The sequence below is a fragment of the Arachis hypogaea genome, chromosome 10 (assembly GCF_003086295.3).
Source record: "Arachis hypogaea cultivar Tifrunner chromosome 10, arahy.Tifrunner.gnm2.J5K5, whole genome shotgun sequence".
NCBI classification, from domain to species: Eukaryota; Viridiplantae; Streptophyta; class Magnoliopsida; order Fabales; family Fabaceae; genus Arachis; species Arachis hypogaea.
The window spans coordinates 4041821-4066125 of NC_092045.1; the positions used below are offsets into that span (position 1 = coordinate 4041821).

General features: G+C 34.0%; 1 protein-coding gene across 3 annotated transcripts; it reads right to left on the reverse strand.

The window, feature by feature from the left end:
* Positions 1–14772: 14772 nt before the first annotated feature.
* On the reverse strand, positions 14773–23994 carry LOC112714737 (uric acid degradation bifunctional protein TTL). Of its 3 annotated transcripts, none has more exons than XM_025766393.3 (8): positions 23879–23994; positions 23643–23760; positions 22171–22309; positions 20315–20364; positions 16008–16225; positions 15816–15917; positions 15560–15653; positions 14773–15166 (listed from the first exon to the last, which is right to left on the reverse strand). In XM_025766393.3, exons 4-8 carry the CDS (start codon positions 20316–20318, stop codon positions 14913–14915), a joined length of 672 nt encoding a protein of 223 aa, XP_025622178.1. In that variant the 5' UTR covers positions 20319–20364; positions 22171–22309; positions 23643–23760; positions 23879–23994; the 3' UTR covers positions 14773–14912. The 3 variants fall into 3 exon arrangements, with proteins under 3 accessions (XP_025622178.1, XP_025622179.1, XP_025622180.1); XM_025766394.3 differs by having other exon boundaries at positions 23853–23957; XM_025766395.3 differs by lacking the exon at positions 20315–20364.
* Between the last annotated feature and the right edge of the window lie 311 nt (positions 23995–24305).

Genomic DNA, 24305 nt, shown 5'->3' on the forward strand with positions numbered 1-24305 from the left:
ATCTCATATAATCATCTTTGATCATCATTGATCACAACTTTTCCCCTTGCTTCATTCGTAAGCTACCACATCCCCTAGCTCCTTCCTCATTGCTAGGAATATCATAAAGATTTAATACATAAGGGGTGAGATCGGAGGCTTAGAGGTATGAGATTTGGCTTTTAAAACTCAAAAATCAACTTTGGCATGAAAACAGGGCCACGCGTACGCGTCCTCCACGCGCACGCGTGGATGGCCACAAGGCTCATCGACGCGCCCGCGCACACCACGCGCACGCGTGGATGGTGCCTTCTTGAAGAACGATGCGTACGCACCAAGTGCGCCTACGCGTGGAGGGTCATTCTGCTAAAAAATTTCTAAGTTAAAAGCTGCAGAATTCACAGATTAAACCCCCAATCTTTCAACGGACATAACATCCTCGTTTTAAATCATTTTTTGCCTGTTCTTCGAACGGCATGGACATCTCGGATCTAATTTTATTTCTAAAGGAGTTTGGCATAAAACAGGGATCTGGAGTCCAAGTTATGTTCCGTCAAAGTATGCCCAAAAAACTATATTTTCATACAAAACCACAAAGTGCCATTTTTAAAACAAGCCATTTTCAACCCTTTTTAAAATCAACCAAAACATACCAATTTCAACCCTTTTGAAATCAATCAAAATATACCAAAATCAACATCAAGTCTCCTCAACTCATACATTAACACCTTCCCACAATTCACAAAACCGCCATATAACCATTGTTACCCATTTCAAACAAATGGCTAAATTACAAACACATTAACATGTCATACATCATTCCTCACCCCAATTTCTAACAATACTATTCCCAATCAATCATCATTATGCATAATCAATATCATACTCACTATCACATGGTCTCACCCACAAATCAACCTTAATCATTCCTCAAGCATATATCACAACATACATATCTCTCATGCATCATCATACCATCAAGGCATCAATAATCATAAACATATATATGACCACATAATATATCTCAACCAAAACCAAACATACCTCATCTATATAATTTCACCCAAAATTACCAAATTCTACACTTCAACTCCTCAAACCTTATTTTTCAATAACCAACTCAGTCATTCATATATTCATTATCTGAAATTCATCAAATCACTTGTGTCATCATACAATGCACACATCAACTTACCTTCCTTACCTCTTTTCGGCCTCCGGCCCAAAATTCACGGCCTCCGACCCAATTTCACAATTTAAATGCATAAACCACAAATCAATACTCATTACCCAATACATCAAATTCCCAATACACCAAGCATACAAGGCCACACAATTCTCAACCCAATCATTAATTCACATTACATACCAACTATGCATATTAGCACCAACCATTTATACAATCCAAACTTAATCCTAGGGACATCTAGCCTAGGAATTCTCATCACACCACACGGTACTTAAATGAAACTTAAACCGTACCTCTTGTAGCCAAACCAATTGAGCCTCTTCTATGAAAGTCTCCACCAACCCTTAGCTCCAAGCCTCACCAAAGCTCCACAAGCAACACCAACCTCCCAATTGTGCATCAAAATCATCAAATATACTAACATAACCAATTTCATATACATACATTAACCTAGGGCTCATAAAAATGACAAATCATAAGGGTTTGAGCACTTCTTACCTCAGCCCATATGAAGTAGGGATAGAACCCACTTAGAATCCATGTTGGAGTATCCCTAAACACCCAAAATCACAAGATTTCAACACTAACTACCAGAAAACGTGTAATAGTGGGGAATTTCGAAAACTGGACAGAGATGAATGGAATACTTACTACAAAACTTAGATAGAATTGTAGAGGATGAGAAGAGCAACGCGTGGCCGCAAACGGCTCGTTAATCAGAGCTCCGTAGCTCAAGTTATGGTGGTTTGAAGATCAAAGAGAGTTAGGTTTTCTCTCTTCTCTTCTCTCTTCTCAATTTCAGCGCCCCAACCCTTCCTTTTAGGGTAAAATCAGCTAAAATGCTCATAACTAATGTTTATATATATTGGGTCTTGGGCCCACTTAGACCCGGTTCACTTATTTTTATCCATTGGCCCAATTTTGGACCAAAACCTTTAAGATTAGCGCTTTAAATCGTACTTCAAATATTTCTACCTCCCTAATTATAATTTTTCATTTCTTAATCTTATTTACTCATAATCAATTTTCTCAACTGCAGTATCAGACAGGTCTCGGTCGGTACTGCTGGTCAAAATTTCACTGCGTGCTTTTACGCAGAAAACTATGTTTTTCGACTCAAAAAAATTCACTAAATCCAAATATCATATTTAAATCATCAAATTCCAATTGTCAAATCTTCCGACCATAGTCGCTCCTATTTAATTTATTATTTAATTAATTTCGATTAAATCGGGTATTACAGTTTATATGACCAATATATATATATATATATGAAATTTCATACTAATTAAATGGATTATTAAATTTAATAATACTTTTTGTAAATTTTTTAGATAAAATAATTATGTTATGTTTATATTAAAATTAATAATTAAAATTAAATAATACACATATTTATATGTAAATAAACAATGATTGATTTTAATATACAGATAATATTAATAAAAAATGAAAAGATAGAAACAGCACATAAGAAACTAAGCACACAAGACAAAAAAAAAAGGAAAATAGGGTATTTGTGATATGATGATATCCCTTTGAGACCGTCTACAATGTGTTTATTCAAAAACTTTCAGCCATTCTTGCTAACTCCCCGTCCCACTTCAATGGTAATCTATTGGAGACCCACCACGCACTACTATGCTTTTTAGTACCGAGAGCACGCTTAGTAAACTTATTATTATTACCATCTTCATTCTTTTTCCCCCCTTAATAATGTTTGCAAACAAATTAAAGGAAATTATATATGTATATAATTTATAATTAATTTATATTATTTCATAGTTGTCTTTTGATATATCTGTACCAACGACGATCATTTTGCCTCTGAATTGAAGTCTAATCTTTCAAAATAACTAGGCGTTAAAATGGTCTGGAATCAAGTGATACAACACTGATATTAAAGTCTTAGATCGATAACGTTAAAGAGACAAAAAAAACATAATCAAAACTTATCTTAGTATTTAGGGTAAAGTATTTTTTTTATTTTTGAAGCATAGTTATGAATCGAACTGGTAATCGAACCGATCAATCTATTGGATTATTGGGTTACTGGTTCAACCGGTGAATTACTGGTCAAACTAGTTAACCCGGTCACTGGTCAGGCTATTGGGTCACTGGATCATTACTTACGTACAATTGTTTTCATGTGAAGTTGATATTTAAGAATTGTTAGATGATTTGATAAATTTGACTAAATTATCATCTAACGATTTTCAACTATCTACTTCATATGAAGACAACTGTACGTTAGTTTTTACCTATTATTATATACTACAAGTATTTATTAAAAAATATTAATAGATATCATATAATTATAAAAAAATAAATAAATTGTAATTAATAAATTTTTTGTTTATCTGTTTAATTTGTATTAAATATAGAATTATATTTAAATAAAATATAATTGATTAAAAAATGGGTGACTTTAAAATTAAAATAAATTAAATATAAATAAAATAAAAGATGCTATATGTATTATAATTTGTACATATATTGGTAAGTAGCATTGCAGCTTGGAGGTTTGCTAACACATTTTGGATTTTACCAAAATCACAAGCTTGACACTTGACAACGTCGGAGTATATGGAGCACGGTGGATTTGTAAAATACTGGTGCGCCGTAGGTTTGCCTTCAACTGCGACCGAGCAGTTCAGTTAGACCGATCTTCATCGGGTTTGACCGATTCATACGATTTTTTACTTTAAGCGGTTGAAACTTTGGACCGGACCGGTGTTGGGTCCGATTCACCGGATTTTCAGTTAAACTGGCCGGTCCGGTCCGGTTCGGTTTTAATAACTATGCTTTGAAGTTTAATAAAAGTTTTAAAATATCTTTAAGTTTTATTTTGTTTCAATTTTACTCCAAAAATTTTCGATTTGCATCAACTATACTCCTGGCGGCTAATTTTTCAAAAAATTTAGGACTAATTTAACAACAATTTCATAAGAACAACCTTCAACACAAGCAAATCAAGTATAATTTTCATGCATTTTTGTTGGATTGATCTTTAATTTTTTGAAAATTTAGCTATCGGAGGTATATCCGATGCAAATAAAAAATTTTTGGGACAAAATTGAAACAAAATAAAACTTAAGAATATTTTTGAAACTTTTACTAAATCTTAAAGACAAAAAATATACTTTCAAATATTAAGATATAAAAATATAAAAATTAATTAGTAAAAAATTCTTTCAAGTTAAGAAAACAAATATTAAAATTAATTATTAGTAAAAAATTAAACTCTTTCATATGAAAATAATAAGTAAAAAGTCTATTATTTGATTTATTTTTAATCTATAGAAATTTTGGTCTTCTTAGTCGACGAACTTTTTGTAAGAGTAATTTGATTCTATAAATTTTTTATAGCATCTATACCAATATATAAAGGAAATATGAAAATTTGGTATCCAATTCCTTATTCCTATTTTACCTCTGTTGCTTTTTTATTTAAAAATGATTTTATTCCACAAAGCTTTTAATAAAAAACTACCACTCTATACTTATTTTTTATATAAAAAATGGCTTTATGCACGACAGAATTTAAAACTGATTCATTTTATTTCAGGTAACATAAAACTTAACATGTACTCTGATCAATTTTTTTTGTTATAAATTTAATTTTTGTTTAATATCTATATTCTACTCTTTGAAAAATCTAAGAATGAAAGCGCATCAGCGCATGATAATATAGCTGATCTAACTAACAGACGTAATAATAACATAATTGATTGGTATTCCATAACAAAATTAATTAAATTAATATACACAATTTATATATTTCTAATCCATATTGTTAAACTTAAAAAAAACACATGTAACAGAGTACTCTTCAATCAAATAATATATAAAGTTATTAGAGTTTAGTATTCAACCTTCTTACACTACTTCATGTATCGTTACACAATTCTTTCGTAAAATAAATTTAATGGATAAAATAATAATAAATTTTTTTAATATTTCATCTTCATCATATAATATATAAATAATTAAAAAAATTAAAATAAACAATGTATTAATAAAACTAATAATAACAAATAAAATAAAAAATATAAATATCTCTCTTATTTTTTGTCATGTGTATTTTTTAATTTAAATGAATAGATATATTTTATAAAATAATAACTATGAAATAAAAATAAATTTATTACTCTAAATTATAAAAGAAGGATTGAGTACTCTTTAACTAAAATTTTTATTATAAATTTATTACGAAAAAATATATATATTTTTGTTTCAAATTAATGTATATGTTTGGGATAAAAAATTAAAAATCAAAGAATATGTCTTTGTATTTTTATATTAAAAAATAAATGAAATCATTTTATATACAAAAAAATTATTTTATAACATAATTACAAAAATCTCTTAAACACTCCTAATTCAATACGTTGATTTAGCATAACACATAACACTTGATAAGATATTAAATAATATTTTTATATTAAAATTTATCATAATAATTTTATTATCAAAATAGTATTTATATATTGTGTTATATTAATGCAATATAATGATTTTTAATATACTTTAATTTAATTTTTTAATTTTTATTTTAATTTATATTTTTATATTTTAAAATTTTGGTAATAATATATATTTATTATAATTTTAAAATAAAACTAGGAAAAATTGGATTTAAATACAAACATAATGATAGAAGAAGAGTACAAGGATATATATTGATATTTTATCTCATGTATTTAAAAATATATGGCATAGATAAAGATTAATACTTTTATTATAAAAAATTTTGTCCAATTAAAAATTTAATAAATGACAAAATTTGATAATGGTAAAATGTGTAGTAATTTTTTAAAAAGTTTAAATATTATATTAAATATTACAAGTAGTGAATATGAATAAATATTTTTTAAATTCTAGAATTAAAAACATAGATAACACTTTATGTATTTATGAGTTATTGAACCAATTTTATTAAATAACTAATTTGAATACTAACTGTAAAAAAATGTTACTATATCAGCTAATAATAATAATCATGAGACATATAACATTATTTATTATTAAAAAATATATATTAATTTAATAATAGTAAGTATATAATAATTTTGAATTTTTTCTCACTGCAACATGCAATCCATCATGGTTAGAAATAACTTTAAAATTCCACATCATATTCAAATTCTACATGATCGTCCGAATACAACAACTGAAAATTCAGAGTTAAATTTGAACAATTAAAGGAAAATATTATTACCAAGAGTATATTGAAAAAAAGTAAAAAATTATATTTATGTCACTGAGTTTTAAAAAAGAAGATTGCCACACCTACATATGTTACTAATCTTAGAAAATAATGACTAAGTTAAATAATCCCAATCAGTATGATAATTTGGTATGAACAAAAATATCATCTAAAAAAGCAAAACTACACTTACATAAAGCAGTGTTACAACATATGACTGCCATATCAATATAAAAATATATAGCAATATCAAAAGTATAAAATATTTATATAAATATTGCTACAAGAAACCAGACTGTATTATAATAGAGGTTTACAGAAGTTCAGATTATAATGAGGTGAAACAGTAAATGAGCCATAAAGCATACATAAAGCACACAAATGAGCCTTCGACAAATCTATTAAGCAAGACTGCAAGACCAACAACTTAATTATATTGTATACTAGCAGACTAGCCAAATTAAATTCTTACATAATCTGTATGCAAGGGAGGTGATAAGTTTAAATAATTTGGTAATTCACGTATTATATAGGAATGTTTAGTCGGAAAGTTGTTTGAAAGGTGATAATTACAACTAATAAAAGGCAGAAACTCACCTGACTGCAGGTGAAGTTGCTTCTGGATGGCTGACACGTGTTATTATATGGTTTAAAAAAAATCGGTTTATTTTATATAAATGATTTATTTAAAAAAACCGGTTTGAATTGGACCAAGCAGTTACTTTTATTTCCTTCTTCTTCGTTTCGCACGTAAAATTCGTTCTCTTTCAATCCCTTTTTCAGAACTAATATGAAACTTTTAATTAGGTATGTTCCTTTTATTTATATTTCTTAATTAACTTTATTATTTCAAATGTATTTCTTAATTTATGTTTTTATTCATTCCTCTGTGAATGATGAAAATGATTTAATAAATACGTACATATTTATGTCATCACACCATTTTGATGTTCAAGATCATAAATGCCAAGATAATTCATGGCAATTTCATGTGATGAAAGACAAAAATGTAATTATGGTATAACGTAGACTAGTTGATAGCATGAGCATTGTTGAAATTTTGGCATGATCTCTTTCATATTTGTTATATGTCTCTTTAGTTGGTGATGTTATAGTTTATTGTGATGATATGATGGTAGTTTAATTGTATGAGTTAGGTCCTTTTTATTTGGTTGAATTTTTTCTATGGCTATCCTATTCTTGATGGCAATGTCAAAATAAATATTTTCATTAGTTGTTCTTTTTTTTTTCTCTATTTTTGAATCAATTTTATTTTGAACAAATTTATTAAAATTTTTTGTTGTAGACAAAATTAATAATATTATGTTCAATTATTTAAGGAGACCAAATTAATATTTTGATTAGATACTTTTGTTTTATTGAAAATAAATTCTAATTTTATTAAAAAATAAATTCTAGTTGATAAGTAAAAACACAAAAACGTGCATTACAGTGAAATCATAATTTCTAAACAAGTAAATTATAGTCTTATTATCTTAAAAAAATAATTTATTTATAGAATAATATTGAAAAATTAACAATAATTTGCATGAAAATAGTTTATTAGTAAAATAAAAGTTAATTGATTGATTACCATAAAATTTAATTTAACGATAAATTTGCAATTGAACATATTTTTACAGCTTAATTTAAAAGCAACTAAAAATGTAAGTTATGGGAAACAAAACAAAACTCATCAAGAAAATAGAAACAGAGACAAAAAAAAGGACAGATGATATCATTTATGCCATTCCTATAAAAAAAACCGTGAATTTTGTTTCTTTTTCAGAATACTAAATTTTACTTTTTCAAACAATTTGTATACATATATTTGACAAAAATTAAATAAAAAAAAGTTTCAAATAAATTTAAAGAAAAATTGGTCAATATGAACGAAGAAAAAGAACATATCAAATTCATCTGTTAGAAATTTAGGAATAACACGCAGAAAGAATTTAAATTATTTTAAAAGTAGTTATTTGATTTATTCAAATCGATTTTTTTAAATAAATCATTTGTATAAAATAAATCGATTTTTTTAAACCATCCAGTAATACGTGTCAACGATCTAGAAACAACTTCACCTGCAGTTGACTGCAGGTGAGTTTCCACCCTAATAAAAATACCTTTTTTAATATCGTGACATTTCATTCTAGCACAATCTAAAAAAGTAGTTGCATCCCCAACAACTACTTGAACATAGAGAATGCAACTAGATTTCTTACCAACAATATAAAAGTTGGATTTGTAATCATAATTTTTTTTGTACTCAAAGAGTTACAGCATCTACTCCACTAATAATAAATCCCACATTTCGTGCAGTAAGTCCGGTATATTTACCACTGGGACCCTTTCCTACTTTACACTTTACAGTGCATTTATTCACAAAAATATGAATATGTTCTTCCAACACTACTGTATCTCATTTTAATGACTGGACTCCGATGTTTGCACGTACATAGTCATAAATAAATTGTAAGATAGTCTTTAGATAATTTTAATTTGAGCTATTAAAAAGAATGAAATTATACTTATAAAATTTATTATCACTACCGAAGTCTTCCAAAACCTTAGGGTGTGATCTGAATTGGTGTTAGGGATCTAATGCTTTAAAGACTTACTCAACAAAAAATGATTATGAATAGCTTTTTGAAAGAAAGGTTGTATGGAATATAAATGAGAATTAGTTGTGGCTCTGTCGTTTGAGAATACCTGAGAAGGTCAATGGATTGATTTGGCTCATTCTGCATGGGGCCATTTCCACTGCCAACTTTTATTAACGAAGACATTTAACAGTAACAGATCTTTGTCCCAGATATAATGAAGCACTAGAATTTGTAGAACACTATCTCAAACTTTGTAATAAAGTGAAACCGATTTGGGAGAGTTTGAAGGTTGGAATGTGAACTTACACTACAAGAGAGGCGGGAATTGGCGGCGTTTTTTTTCTTCATTAGCGGCGGTTCTAAACCGCCGGAAAAACAAATTCCGGTGGTTAACGTGATCGCCATGGATATGGGCGCCGGGATTGCGTTTGGCGGCGGTTTTCACAAACCGCCGGTATAACCGCCACAAAATCAAATTTTTGCGGCACACAATATAAAACCGCCGCCAAATGACTCTGACACGGTTTACTTCATATTTAGCGGCGATTTTCGAACCGCCGCAAGTTATCACAATATGCCCAAGTTGAAACTAGTTTAAGGGCGGTCTAAAACCGCCGCTAAATAGGTCACTAGTTTCACTCAATGTTGCCGGCGGTTGCAAACCGCCGCCAAATCCGAAAGTTTTTACAATCTATAAATCCAAACAAAGGCGGTTTAAAACCGCCGCCAATTTAAGGAAAAAAAAAAGAAATTTCGGTCATTCAAAAAAAACCGCCCAATTTATTTAAAGTATTATTGGATTATTTTTTTAATTTTTTATATTTATTATTATTTTAAGAGTGAGTATTTTCAACAAAAATAGAAGCTAAACTTGTAGCAAAAACAAAATTGACTATATAAGCAAAACAAAGTTATATATTCATCAAAATACGAAGTAAATAAATCTATTCTGTTGAGTTGCTCAGTCTAATCCAATAAAATGTTTGCTTCAATGCAAAATAACTCCAAACCTAATATTCTATTTTCACTCTATCATTCCACGAAACTCATCCCTGCAGCGATTTCTGGGGGAAGCTCCTCACCCTGCCGTTGAAACAGATAAATCAGAACACTCTCCATCGCCTTCAATTTTTTCTTATCTGATGCTGCCTCATCCTCCATCGCCTTTCTCTTCAACTTCTCGCCTTCCAGCTCTGCCTGCAGTTCAAGCAGCTTCCTCTGGGTCTCCTCTTGTTGGACTCCGTTGCCATATGCATGTGAATTCGGACCGAAGAGTTGGCTAGGAGTCGGTCCAGATCCCATACCACGTACTCTACCCGGTTTCTCTTTTCCGAAAACTTGAGCAATGGAATCATTCTGAGACAACATTCTAGAAGACTCATCCTGTTGCTCGATCTCTTCAATTCTTTCCTACATACACAAATTAACAATCTCCTCAACTAACTTATCACTTACATCATGATAAAAAATACACAAATATAACAGCAAAAAAATTTAGAATTACACATAATCCCCAATCAATAAAAAATCCAAAGGCTAATGAAAACAAAAATAATAAACAATCGAAAGATTAAAATTGATTTCTGATAGTAAATGAAATGCAAAGCAAAGCTAATGATAGTGGATCAGAGAAGCAGCAGTGGTTTCCGTAGGTTCTACGTAGAAAAATAGAAAGTGGCTATAGTAATAAGAATTCTAGTAGATTAAGTTAATATAGTTAGTTAAATTATTATTTTATTTGTTCAAGCAAGACTACAAATTAACTAAAGACCAAACTCATATATGGTGGTAGACTCCCGTGACATCCACCAAAACTCCTCGCACACCTAGTCAAACACATCGGCTCTCAATATTGAAATTTAAAGAGATCACCTTAATTATAAATATACTATAAGTACACCAGTTAATAAATCACACAAAATATTTTTGCTTCGAAGATATTTAATTTCAACCTGACATGGATGTAATGCATGGTAATAATAAGCACGTGTGCCCAACTAACTATTGTCTGCACTTATTCATATCCTTAATACTTTAGATATATGTAATGTAAATAATTGGATACCGCCAGACATTGAATAAAAGATTGAGTTAATAGTGAAATTTGTTTTTGAAAGATCACTAATTTTTTAAAATTAGTTCTCAAATATCTTAGTCGTTATAAATTAAAAAATTATTCAAAATACAGGCTGCAATTAACGAGTAATACTTACACCAATTGCTCTCGCTTCATCATTGATATATGAGCCATCCTTTTTCTTGTGCACCTTGATCCACAACTCCCCTCTACCGACCATCTTTCCTTGTTCTTCCGACTGTAATAACAAAGTTTTCGAATTGAAAATTTTCACAAAATCAATGAAAATTAAATCATAGAGATAGTTCAATAACTAAATAAAACAAGTAGAGTACCTCTTCTTCCATCCGCCGTGTGAAGCTTTTCGAGCCGCCAGTGTGAGTATATTGTTGTTTTGATCGATTGACCGCGTTTTTCTTGCACTTCTCCTATTGGTCCATCCAAGACAAAGGGCGATTAGAATCTGATAGAAAAGGACTCAATGCAACATAATTGGTATTCTTGTGTAACAACGATACAGTATATTACCTTCGTCTCAGGTTTGGCGCGATAGTCAAGGTACCATCTCCAATGCTCTCGATCAATTCCCGGCGGCCGATTCTCAAGATTTTGTTCAGTCGTGAATGTTGGCTCATAAAAACGGTCATACAACCTCAGCCTTGTTTCCTTCCAAGACTTTCCCATACTTTTCAAAATATTTTTCTTTATAAGTCCTTCGCTGTCTTCATCAAAGTGGAATATTTGCTACACAGATAATAATAATAATCAATAATTGTAAAAATAAGCAAATTTAATTTAGCCGGGGTATAAACTTTTACCTTGACACATTCGTTATAGACCTTGTCTTTCGTGGTAATCTCACGCCAACTTGTTCTACAAATGGGAAATTTTCCAAAATCAGATCCCAGTAAACCAAGCACGCCACTCAACACTCCAGCTTCGTCCCCAATAGCTTGCTTTGCATTGTTGAACCTAAGCACGATCTTCCTACCGTTAGGCCGTTTCATAGCCTCCCTCACACTTAGTTTTGCCGGCTTGATTGTGCCGTCAGAATCTATAAGCCAAACATATCATTTACGTTGTAAACAGCATGTCAGAAATTTTTTATATAACATAATAATTTCAACATAATACCTTATTGTGCGCCTAGCAAAGTAAGCATGATGGATCAGACCAGCATAAAACATGTTTAAATTGGTACAGAATTGCAGCACTTGAAAAAAATTTAACAAAAACTGCTTGACTTTTATTGTAAAAAACTAAGTACAATGACAAACTTAAAATTAATTTTAAATGTGGGAGGCAATAATTAAATTAGGGTAATAATTAAGAATTCTTTTAAAATATTTTGATAGCCCACATAATATATTTTGGAATAATCGAATTAGAGTATATTGTAAGTTAATAATGGATGGAGCCTAAGTTATGTTGATGAAAGAAAAAATAAATAAATACCATACCGATGGTCCTAACCGCCCAAAATTCGGTAGTCTTGCGTCCTCTTCGAATCTGAGTTCCAGAAGCATCATGAAGGTTGTCAACTTCTTCATCAAGAAGAGTTTCCTCATCTGCATTAGCGTCCAAGCTTAGATGGTCTGGCAACGAGTTCCGGACACTGTGTGGGCTCATCTGTGGAGTAGGCCTTGGTTCACTTCGCGGGGGACGGAAAGGGCGTGAAGTAGCGGGGACACTATCACCGCTTGCAGGGACACTATCCCCACTGTTCGGGTGAATTTCAGAGCCATCATGGTGGGAGTCTGAAGTGGCATTCGCTCCCCCTTGAGGTTGCTGAAACCCTGGTCCAAACTTTGATCTTTTTGTGAATCGACCTTTCCGGGCCATCTTAAAATCCTGACACCAACAAGAACACAAAAAGGAATAAAAGTAGTCATGGTCCATAGTTGTTATATCGGATTTCATAATCTCAAGCAGCTCATGAGACTCAATACTTGTTTTATAATCCCTGTTATTTTTATTTCTATGAAATCTGCAGAATTACGAGGTTTCCAATAACAGAGGCAGTTTTAGCAACATGCTCCTGTGACAATGCAGGTTCATGAACTATACCCCCGGGTCATTTATGAGCAAATTATATCAGCCATGCATGTTTCCATGTCTAGGTAAACTCTTGCTTCAGTTAAAATAAGAACACAAAAAATAATGGGAGGAGGAACCCTTACCGCAGACGAGAAGACGGGAGTGCAGTCCTTTGTAGTGGAATGAATGCGATCGACGAGAGAAGCAATAGGTTTCAGGCCTTCGTCAGGAGGGGGCGTGGGACTGTGTGAGATACCGCTGGAGGTAGGTTCAAATGGAGTCTCGCAAGGGAGAATAAGGATTTGGGCGCCGTTCCTTATATCATCTCAAATTTGGGTTTAGCAATCTGTTAGTGTGAAATTTTGGATTCCCACTCTTTTGGTCTTTTATAATAATAATAATAATAATAATAATAATAATAATAATAATAATAATAATAATAATAATAATAATAATAATAATAATAATAATAATAATAATAATAATAATAACAGCCATGTGTAACAAAGGCGTGTCATTATTAATTCACACCTGCACACCGCCTTAAGTACAAGTATCGGGGAGTGTTAAAGTGTATATAAACATAGGAATGATAATATAGGGGTTTTCTATATCTGAAACAAAAATTAGTTGTCACATATTTTCCAAGATATAATTTCCACATAAAAGTAAATCATAGTGACCTCTATTACTATTAAAAAGGGGATATTATTCTCATATCGAATATATAAAAAATGTCTTCTTATTGGACCAATTAATATAGCATCCCTATCTAATAGACAAAGTTCATACTTGTATTACTGCATAACGATAATTACCATGTTTCATACATAATTAGATAAATAAATTATCTGAAAATTAATATCATAATGTTGACCAAAATATAAATACAAGGACTGTCTAATTCCCCAAATACGAGTCACTTTGAGGTGCCCGTGCTGCTAAGGCAAACCAAAGCTCCTTACCTATCGATCTATCTATCTATCTATCTTTCTCCTCGTATTCCCCTGCTCTCTCTATGCATGTTTTGTTGTTGTTTTTGTATGTATCATGAATATTTTAGCTTCACCAATTTTGAGTACAAAACAAGCACTTCTATGGGTAAGCAACAACATTTCCTTTGTCCATTTCTATAAGAATTCAAAATTCATTGAAACAGGCAACACCACCAAAGAAGAACTCAAACTTGGTCCACTGGTTATGGCTGTGTTTACTGAGATCAAAACTTTGTGGATTTGTCTAGAAGAATATCATGATTCAAATAATTGTGGTTGAAATGTTCCTGTGGAGTTTTTCTTTCGAAATTATAAATTGTTATTTAGGCTAACTCCTGGGTTTTATTGTTAAAATAGAAATATATCTAGAAGCAGTAACAGCTTATATATAAAATAACTCAAAATCAACACTAGAATTATTAAACATAAAAAAATTGGCTAAAATGATAACAATGGACAAAGTCTGGGTATTTTAATATATTTATACGAAACCTGACAAGTGTATGTTAGATTTATATTGTCCATATAATATTTGCACAAAGAAAGCCTCAATTGTCGTTAGCAAGTTTAATAAGTATATATCTGATAAGTATTACTAACATACTTATTAGCAATGATTCATCCAAACTTCATCGAATTATTATAGTGCATGTATAGTAAATTAGCTAAGTAGTACAATCTTTAAAACAAGAACTAGATAAAAGTGCCATGATAAAATAGTTATAAAATTATTTTCTCCTTAATGAATATAGCATAGTATTGTCTCCGCTATCATATGCAACCTGACTCTAAGTCCTTCACCTAAACCAAAGCTTTTCCCTCAAGGATTCAAGTATCTTGTTGCCCACGTAGCCAAGTGCCACGCATTCTTCTCCTCGGGAGACATTCCACTATAGGGATATTCATTCTCTTCGGGTGTTCTATTGAGGTCGTAGGTCAGCATCGAACCCTTACGTCCAGCAGAATCTTCGCCCTCAGAGATCTCGGAGGAGACAACATTCTCTCCTTCCAACGAATCTGGAACCACCTCCACCGGGTATTCAGATTCCTTTTGTACATTGTCTCGAGACATTCCTGAGAGGTGCAAGGTAGCCAAACAAGCCCGGATTAGGAGGAACTAGTGTGTGAATTGACTAATCAGTATGGCTTAACATTTAGAGTCAATAACTTCTTTAATCAGACAACATTGGGATTATAATTAGTGAAGCCAAGGGTGACCCCTACTTCAAATACGCTCCAAATTGGGATGGAGAGTCTATGCAATTCAACTAGGCCGAGTCTTTAGAATTAATAATAAAAAGATACAATCTTATATGTACATGAGATAAGGTAGAGTGATGATATATATATATAAGTCTGCATTCACGTATGTGTTAATTAAATAATTCTATATAAGATTTGTCAAGCTTATAGTGGATTAGACATAAACAGATCATATAAATAGCACAAAATCCGAGTCTTTCTTACTATCCCATAGTCGCTCAAGGCCGACTGTTATGAGTTTAAATTCCTCCTGTGCTGCATAATCCAGTTCAACGACAAGAGAGTTCTCATAGCGTGACTGCACAAACAAGCATAATTAATGTATAAGTACTGCAGCTATGAAAAAAAGTAAATTTCATTTTCCAAAAGTAAAATATTGAGCAATAAGTAGAATATGAAACCCAAATTGAGCCAGCGCACATCATGCCAAGGCAAAGGATGGTAAAACATGAATATTTACCTTCACCTCGTCAAGTATTTCCTGTGAGCACCACTTTTCCGTACTTGTTATAAACTCAAACCCAAATTTAGCCCGGTACTTTCGGTCCCAATGAAGCATTTCCTAAAATTTTAGAATAACCACATGAATATGGTTTCTTTTGACAAATAAGAAAATGGTTTAAAAAATTAAACTGTGCAGCGGCAAACAAACCTTCATCATTGAACCAGGTGCATAACTAATGGCTCGAAAAAGGTGACTTTGTCCAGAGAACGCATCCAACCATGATTGTATGCGGGACTCTTTGAACCACAATTGCCTTGCAAAGGACGTTGCGTGGTCCAACGAAGAGAACGGAGACGCTTCTATCATCTTCTCTGCGAACCAATGGCTTCTGGTAATGAGAAAGAAGTCTCTGGTCTCCAATTTCCCTGATAATCCACCAAAAATAGAAAGAATGTACAAAGACAATATAAAAATGTGACTGTAGGAAGTCTTAAAGGATAGAAAACAGTGTTGTCAAAACCCAGATAAATAAAAGAGCTTTATATGAGACGATGCGTTTTGAAAAATCTAAAATAACTCAATCAAATCAACCTATTGTCGGAGAATATGACTAAAATACAATCTACTGAAATATGAACTACATGCATGATGGAGAACAGCATTTTAGGATTCGGCGGCCTCTTCACAATCTTCAACCCTTTCGATGGTGGAATCTTCTAAATCGCCGTCTCTCGTCAACCGCAGGCCTTCGACATCAAATTCAGGGAGGCTACTCATACAGGACTGTAGATGAAGGTCGACCTCACAATGTTCATAATCTTCGCCCATGTCAAACAAATCTCTTGGCTTCACATGGACCACTACACTCCATCCGTTCTCCACCTCATCCTCCACGTAGAACACAAGACGCGCCTCAGATGCCAAGATATACGGCTCATCGTCTTCTCGATCACCGGTGTGGATAGGATTGGCAAAATTGACACAGGTGTGGCCCAAAACGTCTCGTCGGATGCCTCTGCCCGACGTAGTGTCCGCCCAAAGGCACTTGAACAATACTACAGTGAATTGACCACTGTAATTTAGCTCGATGATGTCTACTAATCTCCCGTAATACGAGACACCGCCAACAGCAACATTGGCATCCCGTTTACTTGCATAACTTCTAGTATCCGAAGTGACATAGACCCCACTATTCTGTGTTTTCATCCCTTCCTCCCTCGACATGGTCCTGAATTTAAATCCATTGACGTTGTAAGCCTGATAGCGACTGGCCTGAGCACGGGGACCACAGGCGAGCCACTGTAACTCGTTCGAATGATCCGTGCTTCCAAATTGGACCTGACATTGAACCATTAGAGATAAGAAGGCATCAAAGGGTTGTAGGATCCTGAGATATTATAGATTACCTTATGCCTGAACCAGTTCGAAAATTCTCTGTGCACAACAGTATCTATGTGAGACTGCGACCGTGTTTTACCTCGCAGTTTTCTCTTTGTGAAGGCTCTGTACTCACTGTGCATAGACAAAGTTCATTCAAGTTCATTTCTATCAATACCCAAATTGGCTAACTGTATAATTTTAGAACTTAGGCTGTTGTACTTACTCCAAGAATTTCTCTACAGCACTGCAATTCACCAGTACATGACGATGTGCTTGAAGCTGTTCGGTTGCTGTTAGAGTAAAATATGAAGCTGCCCCGACCGACTTTCCAACCTCTGGGAACATGTCGGCAATCTCGCTCTCTGGAGCATCGCTCGGTCGGTCGTCAACGCGCGTCGGTCGGTTGATCCTAGTCTCGACATTATCTAAGTATCTTGAACAGAACGTGAGAATCTCCTCGGATAAGTAGCCCTCTGCAATCGATCCTTCTGGTTGTGCCCTGTTACGCACGTACTGCTTGAGACGACCTAGGTACCTTCGAGTAAATAACATAAATTAATAAGTGACAACAATCCTAGTTATAGAGGTCGAGAAAACTTAAGTAGATCTTTACCTCTCAATTGGGTACATCCATCGGTAATGCACTGGGCCACCAATACGGACCTCCTCGACCAAATGCACCGTTAGATGAACCATAACTGTGAAGAAGGAAGGTGGAAATATCATCTCCATGTGGCACAAAGTATGGACCACACGATCCTGAAGGAGAGGAAGTTGTTGAGGATCAATGGATTTACTGCATATTAGTCGGAAAAAGGCTGATAACTCAGCCACGACGGAAGACACTGGGGTGGGCAACACGTGTTTTGACGCAATTGGAAGTAGATGTTCCATTAGGATATGGCAGTCATGACTCTTCAAGCCGAATAACTTGCGCTGTTTTAAATCAACACAGCGAGAGATGTTGCTAGAGTACCCATCTGGAAAGACCACATTCTTGATTGTCCTAAGAAAGACATCCTTCTCTGGATTCCGCATGGTAAAGACTGCAGCAGGATACTTTCCACCTTCAATAGGCCACATATTCTGCCGGATGCCCATCAATTGGAGATCTTTTCGAGCTTTTAGGTGGTCTTTGGACTTACCGCTTTCGTTCAACATGGTGAAAACAATGTTGTCGCATACATTCTTCTCTATGTGCATCACGTCAAGATTGTGACGTAATTCGTTGTTCTCCCAGTACGGCAGATCAAAGAATACACTCCTCTTTTTCCAAGGAGACTCGTCTTGGACCACGGTCTGCTGTCCGCGCCTTCTTTTACCGCCCATCGCTTGCACCTTGCCTTGTGAGACGGGAACACCCTCCAATTGTCTCAGGACATCCCTACCAGTCAATTTGGTAGGTGGGGATCTATCATCTACCTTGCCATCAAATCTACTCCGATCCTGTCTATATCTGTGATCGCGATTCAAAAAGCGACGATGACCCATATAACACCATTTCTGACTGAAGGTGAGTCGCCTAGTCTCGGCATCCAAATTGCACGTGGGGCAAGCTCTCCCGCCGTAAGTATTCCAGCCAGATAAATTGCCCAAGCCAGGGAAATCACTGATAGTCCACATCAGTGCAGCTCGCATCTTGAATGTTTTCTTCTCACTGGCGTCATACGTATCGACACCGGCCCACAGCAGCTTGAGCTCGTCGATCAGGGGCTGTAGGTAAACATCTATGTCATTACCAGGCATTTTAGGACCGGGAATTATCATAGAGAGAATGAAGTTGGTTTGTTTCATGCAAATCCATGGGGGTAGGTTGTACGGAATAAGAATCACTGGCCATATTGAGTACTTTGAACTGAGGTTTCCATAAGGGTTAAAGCCATCACTGGCCAAGGCTAGGCGAACATTGCGCGGATCGCCAGAGAAGTCAGTGTATCTCCTGTCAAATGACTTCCAACCCTCGCCATCCCTGGGATGCCTCAGGTAACCGTCAGAGTTGGTTCCTCTCTTGTGCCACAACATGTCCATGGCTGTCTTGCTAGACATGAATAATCTCTGCAACCGTGGAATCAGAGGAAAATAATGAAGAACTTTTGCTGCCTGAGGTTTCCCATTCTTCTTGACAACGGCGTTGATCTTTACAATGGAATTCTTCCTGGTCTTTTGCTTCCACCTGGATGCTCCACACCTTTTGCATCTGGAGAGGTCATGGTCGGAACCCGTATATAGCATGCAGTCATTTGGACATACATCTATCTTCTTGTACTCAATACCGAGCTTCCTTATGATCGTCTTAGCATCGTGCAAGGTCTTCGGAATCCTTGCATGCTCAAAGGCATCCCCCAATAGCTCCAGAATCAATCCGAAAGCCTTGTTGCTAACTCCGCACATGCACTTGATATGGTAAAGTCTCACCAAGAAAGACAGCTTCGAGAATCTTGAGCATCCTGGATATAATCTCTGCTCGCCATCCTCAAGCAATTCTTGAAAGGCACGAGCCTCGCGGCTAGGCTCGTCAGATAAGTTTGGCAACCCTTCCGCACCATCTCCGACCATTTCATCCATCATGTTTTCATTATCACCCTGCAATCCCGGAATGTTGAAGGCCTCGTGGACCATGTCAAGCATTTGATTTCCTGAGTTTCCAGTGGGTTCTAAAGTTTCTGTATCTCTAGAGCTCTCGTCTACGGTCCTCTCACCGTGATGTAACCAGAAGGTATAGTTAGGGGGAAAGGGTTTCATCAGAAGATGATCGTAAGCATCCTCTCTAGTTTGGAAAAATCGGAACCCACACAAAGGACATGGACAATGTATCATCCCATCCGATGATGCATTGGCAAAGGCAAAATCAAGAAATCTATTCAGACCATCCCTATATTCTGCACTACCTCGTGGCTTTGTAATCCAACTCTTATCGATGTCTTATTAAATGAAATAGCACGAACAAATAAATATACAGTAAGTAGATGCATAACACTAAGAAATCTATTGAAATAAAATTCGGATATGTGTAAAGAGAAATAACCACAGTTAATCACAATTATAAGACGGAATATCTCAAAACGGGAAAAGATACAGTTATTAGCATCCCGGATAACATGTAGCACAGGAAAGGTAATTGGAAGGATTCTTACTCATTGTAAAATTCTGTGCTTTCTTTTAAAAATACTGGTAGAAAGAAGTGCTGGTTCCAAGTCCAAAAAATGAAAATATTAAGAAATACTCCCTTAAAAGATAAAAAGGAAATAAAAAATAATTGTTAAAAATAAAAAATAAATTAAACAATAACTATAATTAATCCATCATAAGGCACAGAGAACGGGATATTCAAATGATCTCAAAATATGAAAAAGAAAACAGGATTGACATGTTACATATGGGTACCAAAAATGCTAGCGAGTGAAATAAATATAACTAGTCATCTTGTGCTGTCTTCTAGCGTGTAAGAAAAATAACGTGTTCATTGTAAAAGAAAATAAAAAAATAAATAATGCACAGCAAGAAGGGTCAGACAAAAAAGATATGGGAACCAAAAATGATAGCAGGTGAAATATCCTTTCCTTCATGAGCTGTAGGACCTACAGGAAACACACTAAGAGCCCAACAATTTTTTATTCACTATTCTTCTTCTCTACACACAGATAGACTATACAAGTTTTCATCTCATAATCATCGGAGATGAATCATAATAGTAGAAAACACGGAAACTATATGACTGTATGATCTACTCAAGAAAAACCCAATATTTTATTTACTCGGGGAAAACAAAGTTCGAACAAGAACATTTAAACGTGAGAATCTGAATTCTGATAAAGAACAAGCAAATCGGCATGGCTATGACTGTATGAAACTAAAACTTATTGCAACTGGACCTGGTACACACGAATTATTGGGGTACCTTTATTTGGATTTGAGCCATGGAAGAAGATGCTACGATAATAATTATTATAGTAATAATAATAAAGCATATAATTGAGATCTTATGAAATTTTAGGTGCATTTGCAATGAAAAGGGAAACTGTTTTAACCAAGGCAGAAAAAGAAAGGGGACACTTTCATCAATGAACAGAAATTGGAGTCAATTAAATACATGTTAAGCCAAATGAATCACACAAAGTATACCACAAGTCCAATATTATATACATGTAAAAACATCAAAACTGTTTCACTCTTCTGTACAGCACTTTCTCTGCTAATAATTAATATATAAACTAGCGAAGCTAGCTAGCTGCACAAAATACTAACAATAAAGACCCATGTGTCATGTATGTTTGTTAGAACTTAGACACTCCTCTTGTATTTTACATTTCGTTCATCAATCAGATCTAAACATGTATGAATGCTGCCAAACATCGAAAAGAACTAGGTTCACAATGTACAGAAAGTACAATCAACGAGCTTTGATAGAATCAATTTACCGGACACAATAAACCAGTCTCGTTGAAAATGCAGCTAACTCAGGAACCGAGCAGCAAGAAGAAATAAGAATTGTATAATCAAATGTACAAGTTTCAAAGAGCATCAACTAAGAAGCAAATGTAAAATTGTTCCATCAAAGCCATTTGGATGGATCAGATTTAACAGATACATATTTTGCCGAAATAAATGGTTCCCCTTTTCTAGCAAACTTGCTAAACAAAAAACCAATTTGTATTGCACAAATAACCCGGCAGGAACAGAGCACGTGAAAAATAAAACTACCAAGGATCAATTGTCACTTGGAAGAATCAATAACAAAGTGCTAGTAGTTGTCAAAATTGGCTTGATTATATATGTATTCTCTATGTACTCTACATAGGTTATCCCTAAAGCATGAGTAGAATTTCTCTATGTACTCTATATGTATTCTCTATGTACTTAATCTATTCCTTTTAATAAATAATATACTGGTCATTTCTACTACTCACCTACGCAAGAGATGAGTAGAACAACAATAACAAATCAACATCATCATAATCATAACAAATAACAGAGTCAGAAGAAAGTTAACCTTGTTCAGAGTGTGCTCTAGGAGCTTCTCTGCTGATATTTATGTTGAAGCTCTTATAAACAGCGGAGCGGAGAGTGAAACAAGAGTTGGCAATTGCTTTGCTCAGTAGTTAGCAACCGACACCAAACGACGTCGCTTCCTGCACAAAATGTAAAGATGCATAACACTTTGGACTAGTATTACCTGCTTCAATGTATGAATATATATCTCAGGATTAAAAATTAAATATTTTTTATGCAGATACAAATTTAGCGCCTAATTTTCCATCTCTAGTACAAATCTAATATATATAAACTTCAGTCAATCTATTTTGAAATTTATAAATTTATAATACACGACAATCACAAGTATCCTTGAATTTCAAATTTAATTATTTGTTATTGTATATCATCTATATCTATTTCTCGCAACTCCAACCTACTCTGTTTTTATCCCCCTTAATTATCTATGTATTAATCTATTTTATCTTTCTAAATGAAGTGTTATTCTTTATATCTCAAAGTTATTTAAACTAAAATTTAAAGTGTCATGCAAATCAAGTTACTTTATTTAGTCTTTATTTTTCTCTCTTTTTATTGACATCTTTACATTTTGATTCAGCAATTAATAATGTTGAATATTTAAGAAAATTTCAAATATTATCTTTTATACAAGATTTATCAAATATTTAAAACCAACCGCAAAGAGTATAATTGGATAAAAGATAACATAAAAAATTAAAAATATGAGAAGCAGAAAGTTAGAAGGTGAAAAATAACTTTGAGTGTTCCTATCTGAAGAAAGATTTTTCTGACCTTAAAAATGTTGTACTATAGTTTACGAAACAGTATCAAACAATGACATAATGTAGTTCTCTTTTCCCCCCAAGTTGTATCCCCAACTATTAACTATAATGCTAACCACTAAATGAATTAGCATTAGACTAGTTACTGGTCAAGTTTATTTGTTTCTCAGCCTGCAATAAATTTCTTGGTTCAGTGTCTTTTGCAGATCCTTACTCATAGTGTTGGCAATTCTTATACATCATGCGAAAGGTACTCGAGGTGTCTAGATAATAAGCGAGTATATACTCTGATTATAATTATCTTTTACAATTATTTACAATCTGGTCTCATTACTTAATAGAAAAAATAACAGAGCAACCCATTCTTGCTGATTGTGAACAAATGTATGTATACTCTGATTAGAATTATCTTTTACAAGATAAAATTACAATCTGCTAGTTAATTAAGATCAATTAGCTATCTAGCTAGTCAAATCTGAAGTGTTCAAATAGTTTAAGTTATGACAGAAACATAAAACTGATTACCGAACTGGGCTTGCTCATTGTAGAACAAGTCGAATGAATGAAATTCCTAACTCTAAACAGCATCAATTAACCCAAATTGGCATAATATATAGACAAACTCTCGATCAGACTTCTGAACCAAGAATGTAAACAAGAAGGAAAGATCAGTTATTAAAGAACGAACCAGATGAAAGGGGAGATGCCGCGATATGGCGATAGCTCAACTTGGCGGATGGCTAAGAATGGTGGAACTGTTTTCACCCACGATTGATGAGAAGCACGGATGGCAGCTTGGTGGGCTTCTGTAATTATGGGCAAAAGCTCAAGAAATTGGGGGTTTCAGCAAAATTGGGGTAGTCGATTAATGGTTGTAACATGACAAGGGGGAACTCACAAATTGGATTATGATAAGGGGGTCACCTGGGTGGGTTCTTCCACTGATGAATTAGGGCTTTGCTCCTATGTGTTTGGCGCGCTCCAAACTTCAACTCGCGGGTTTCTGAACAATTTGGGGGGAATCAATTGGTGGAAACGCGAATAAGAGGGAATTCAAACTATTAATTGAAACTTACCTAGCGGCGTTTCTTGAAGTATATGCCAGTATACGTTGCTGAACGAGGGGTGGGCGTGTTTCGCGCCTCTGCTGTTGCTTCTCTTCGCGCCAAGAAGTCACCCCTAAAAGAGGGGAGTTGAAGAAATCGCTCCCAAATGAGCGGCGGTTGTCACTGGCCAGCCGCTATCCAGTGGTGCATGGCGGCATCTGCCAGACCACCACTCACTTCTGCCGCTATCTTTCGATTTCTCGGCGATTATGGGCGTTGCCACTGTTTATTCGCCACTAACATCC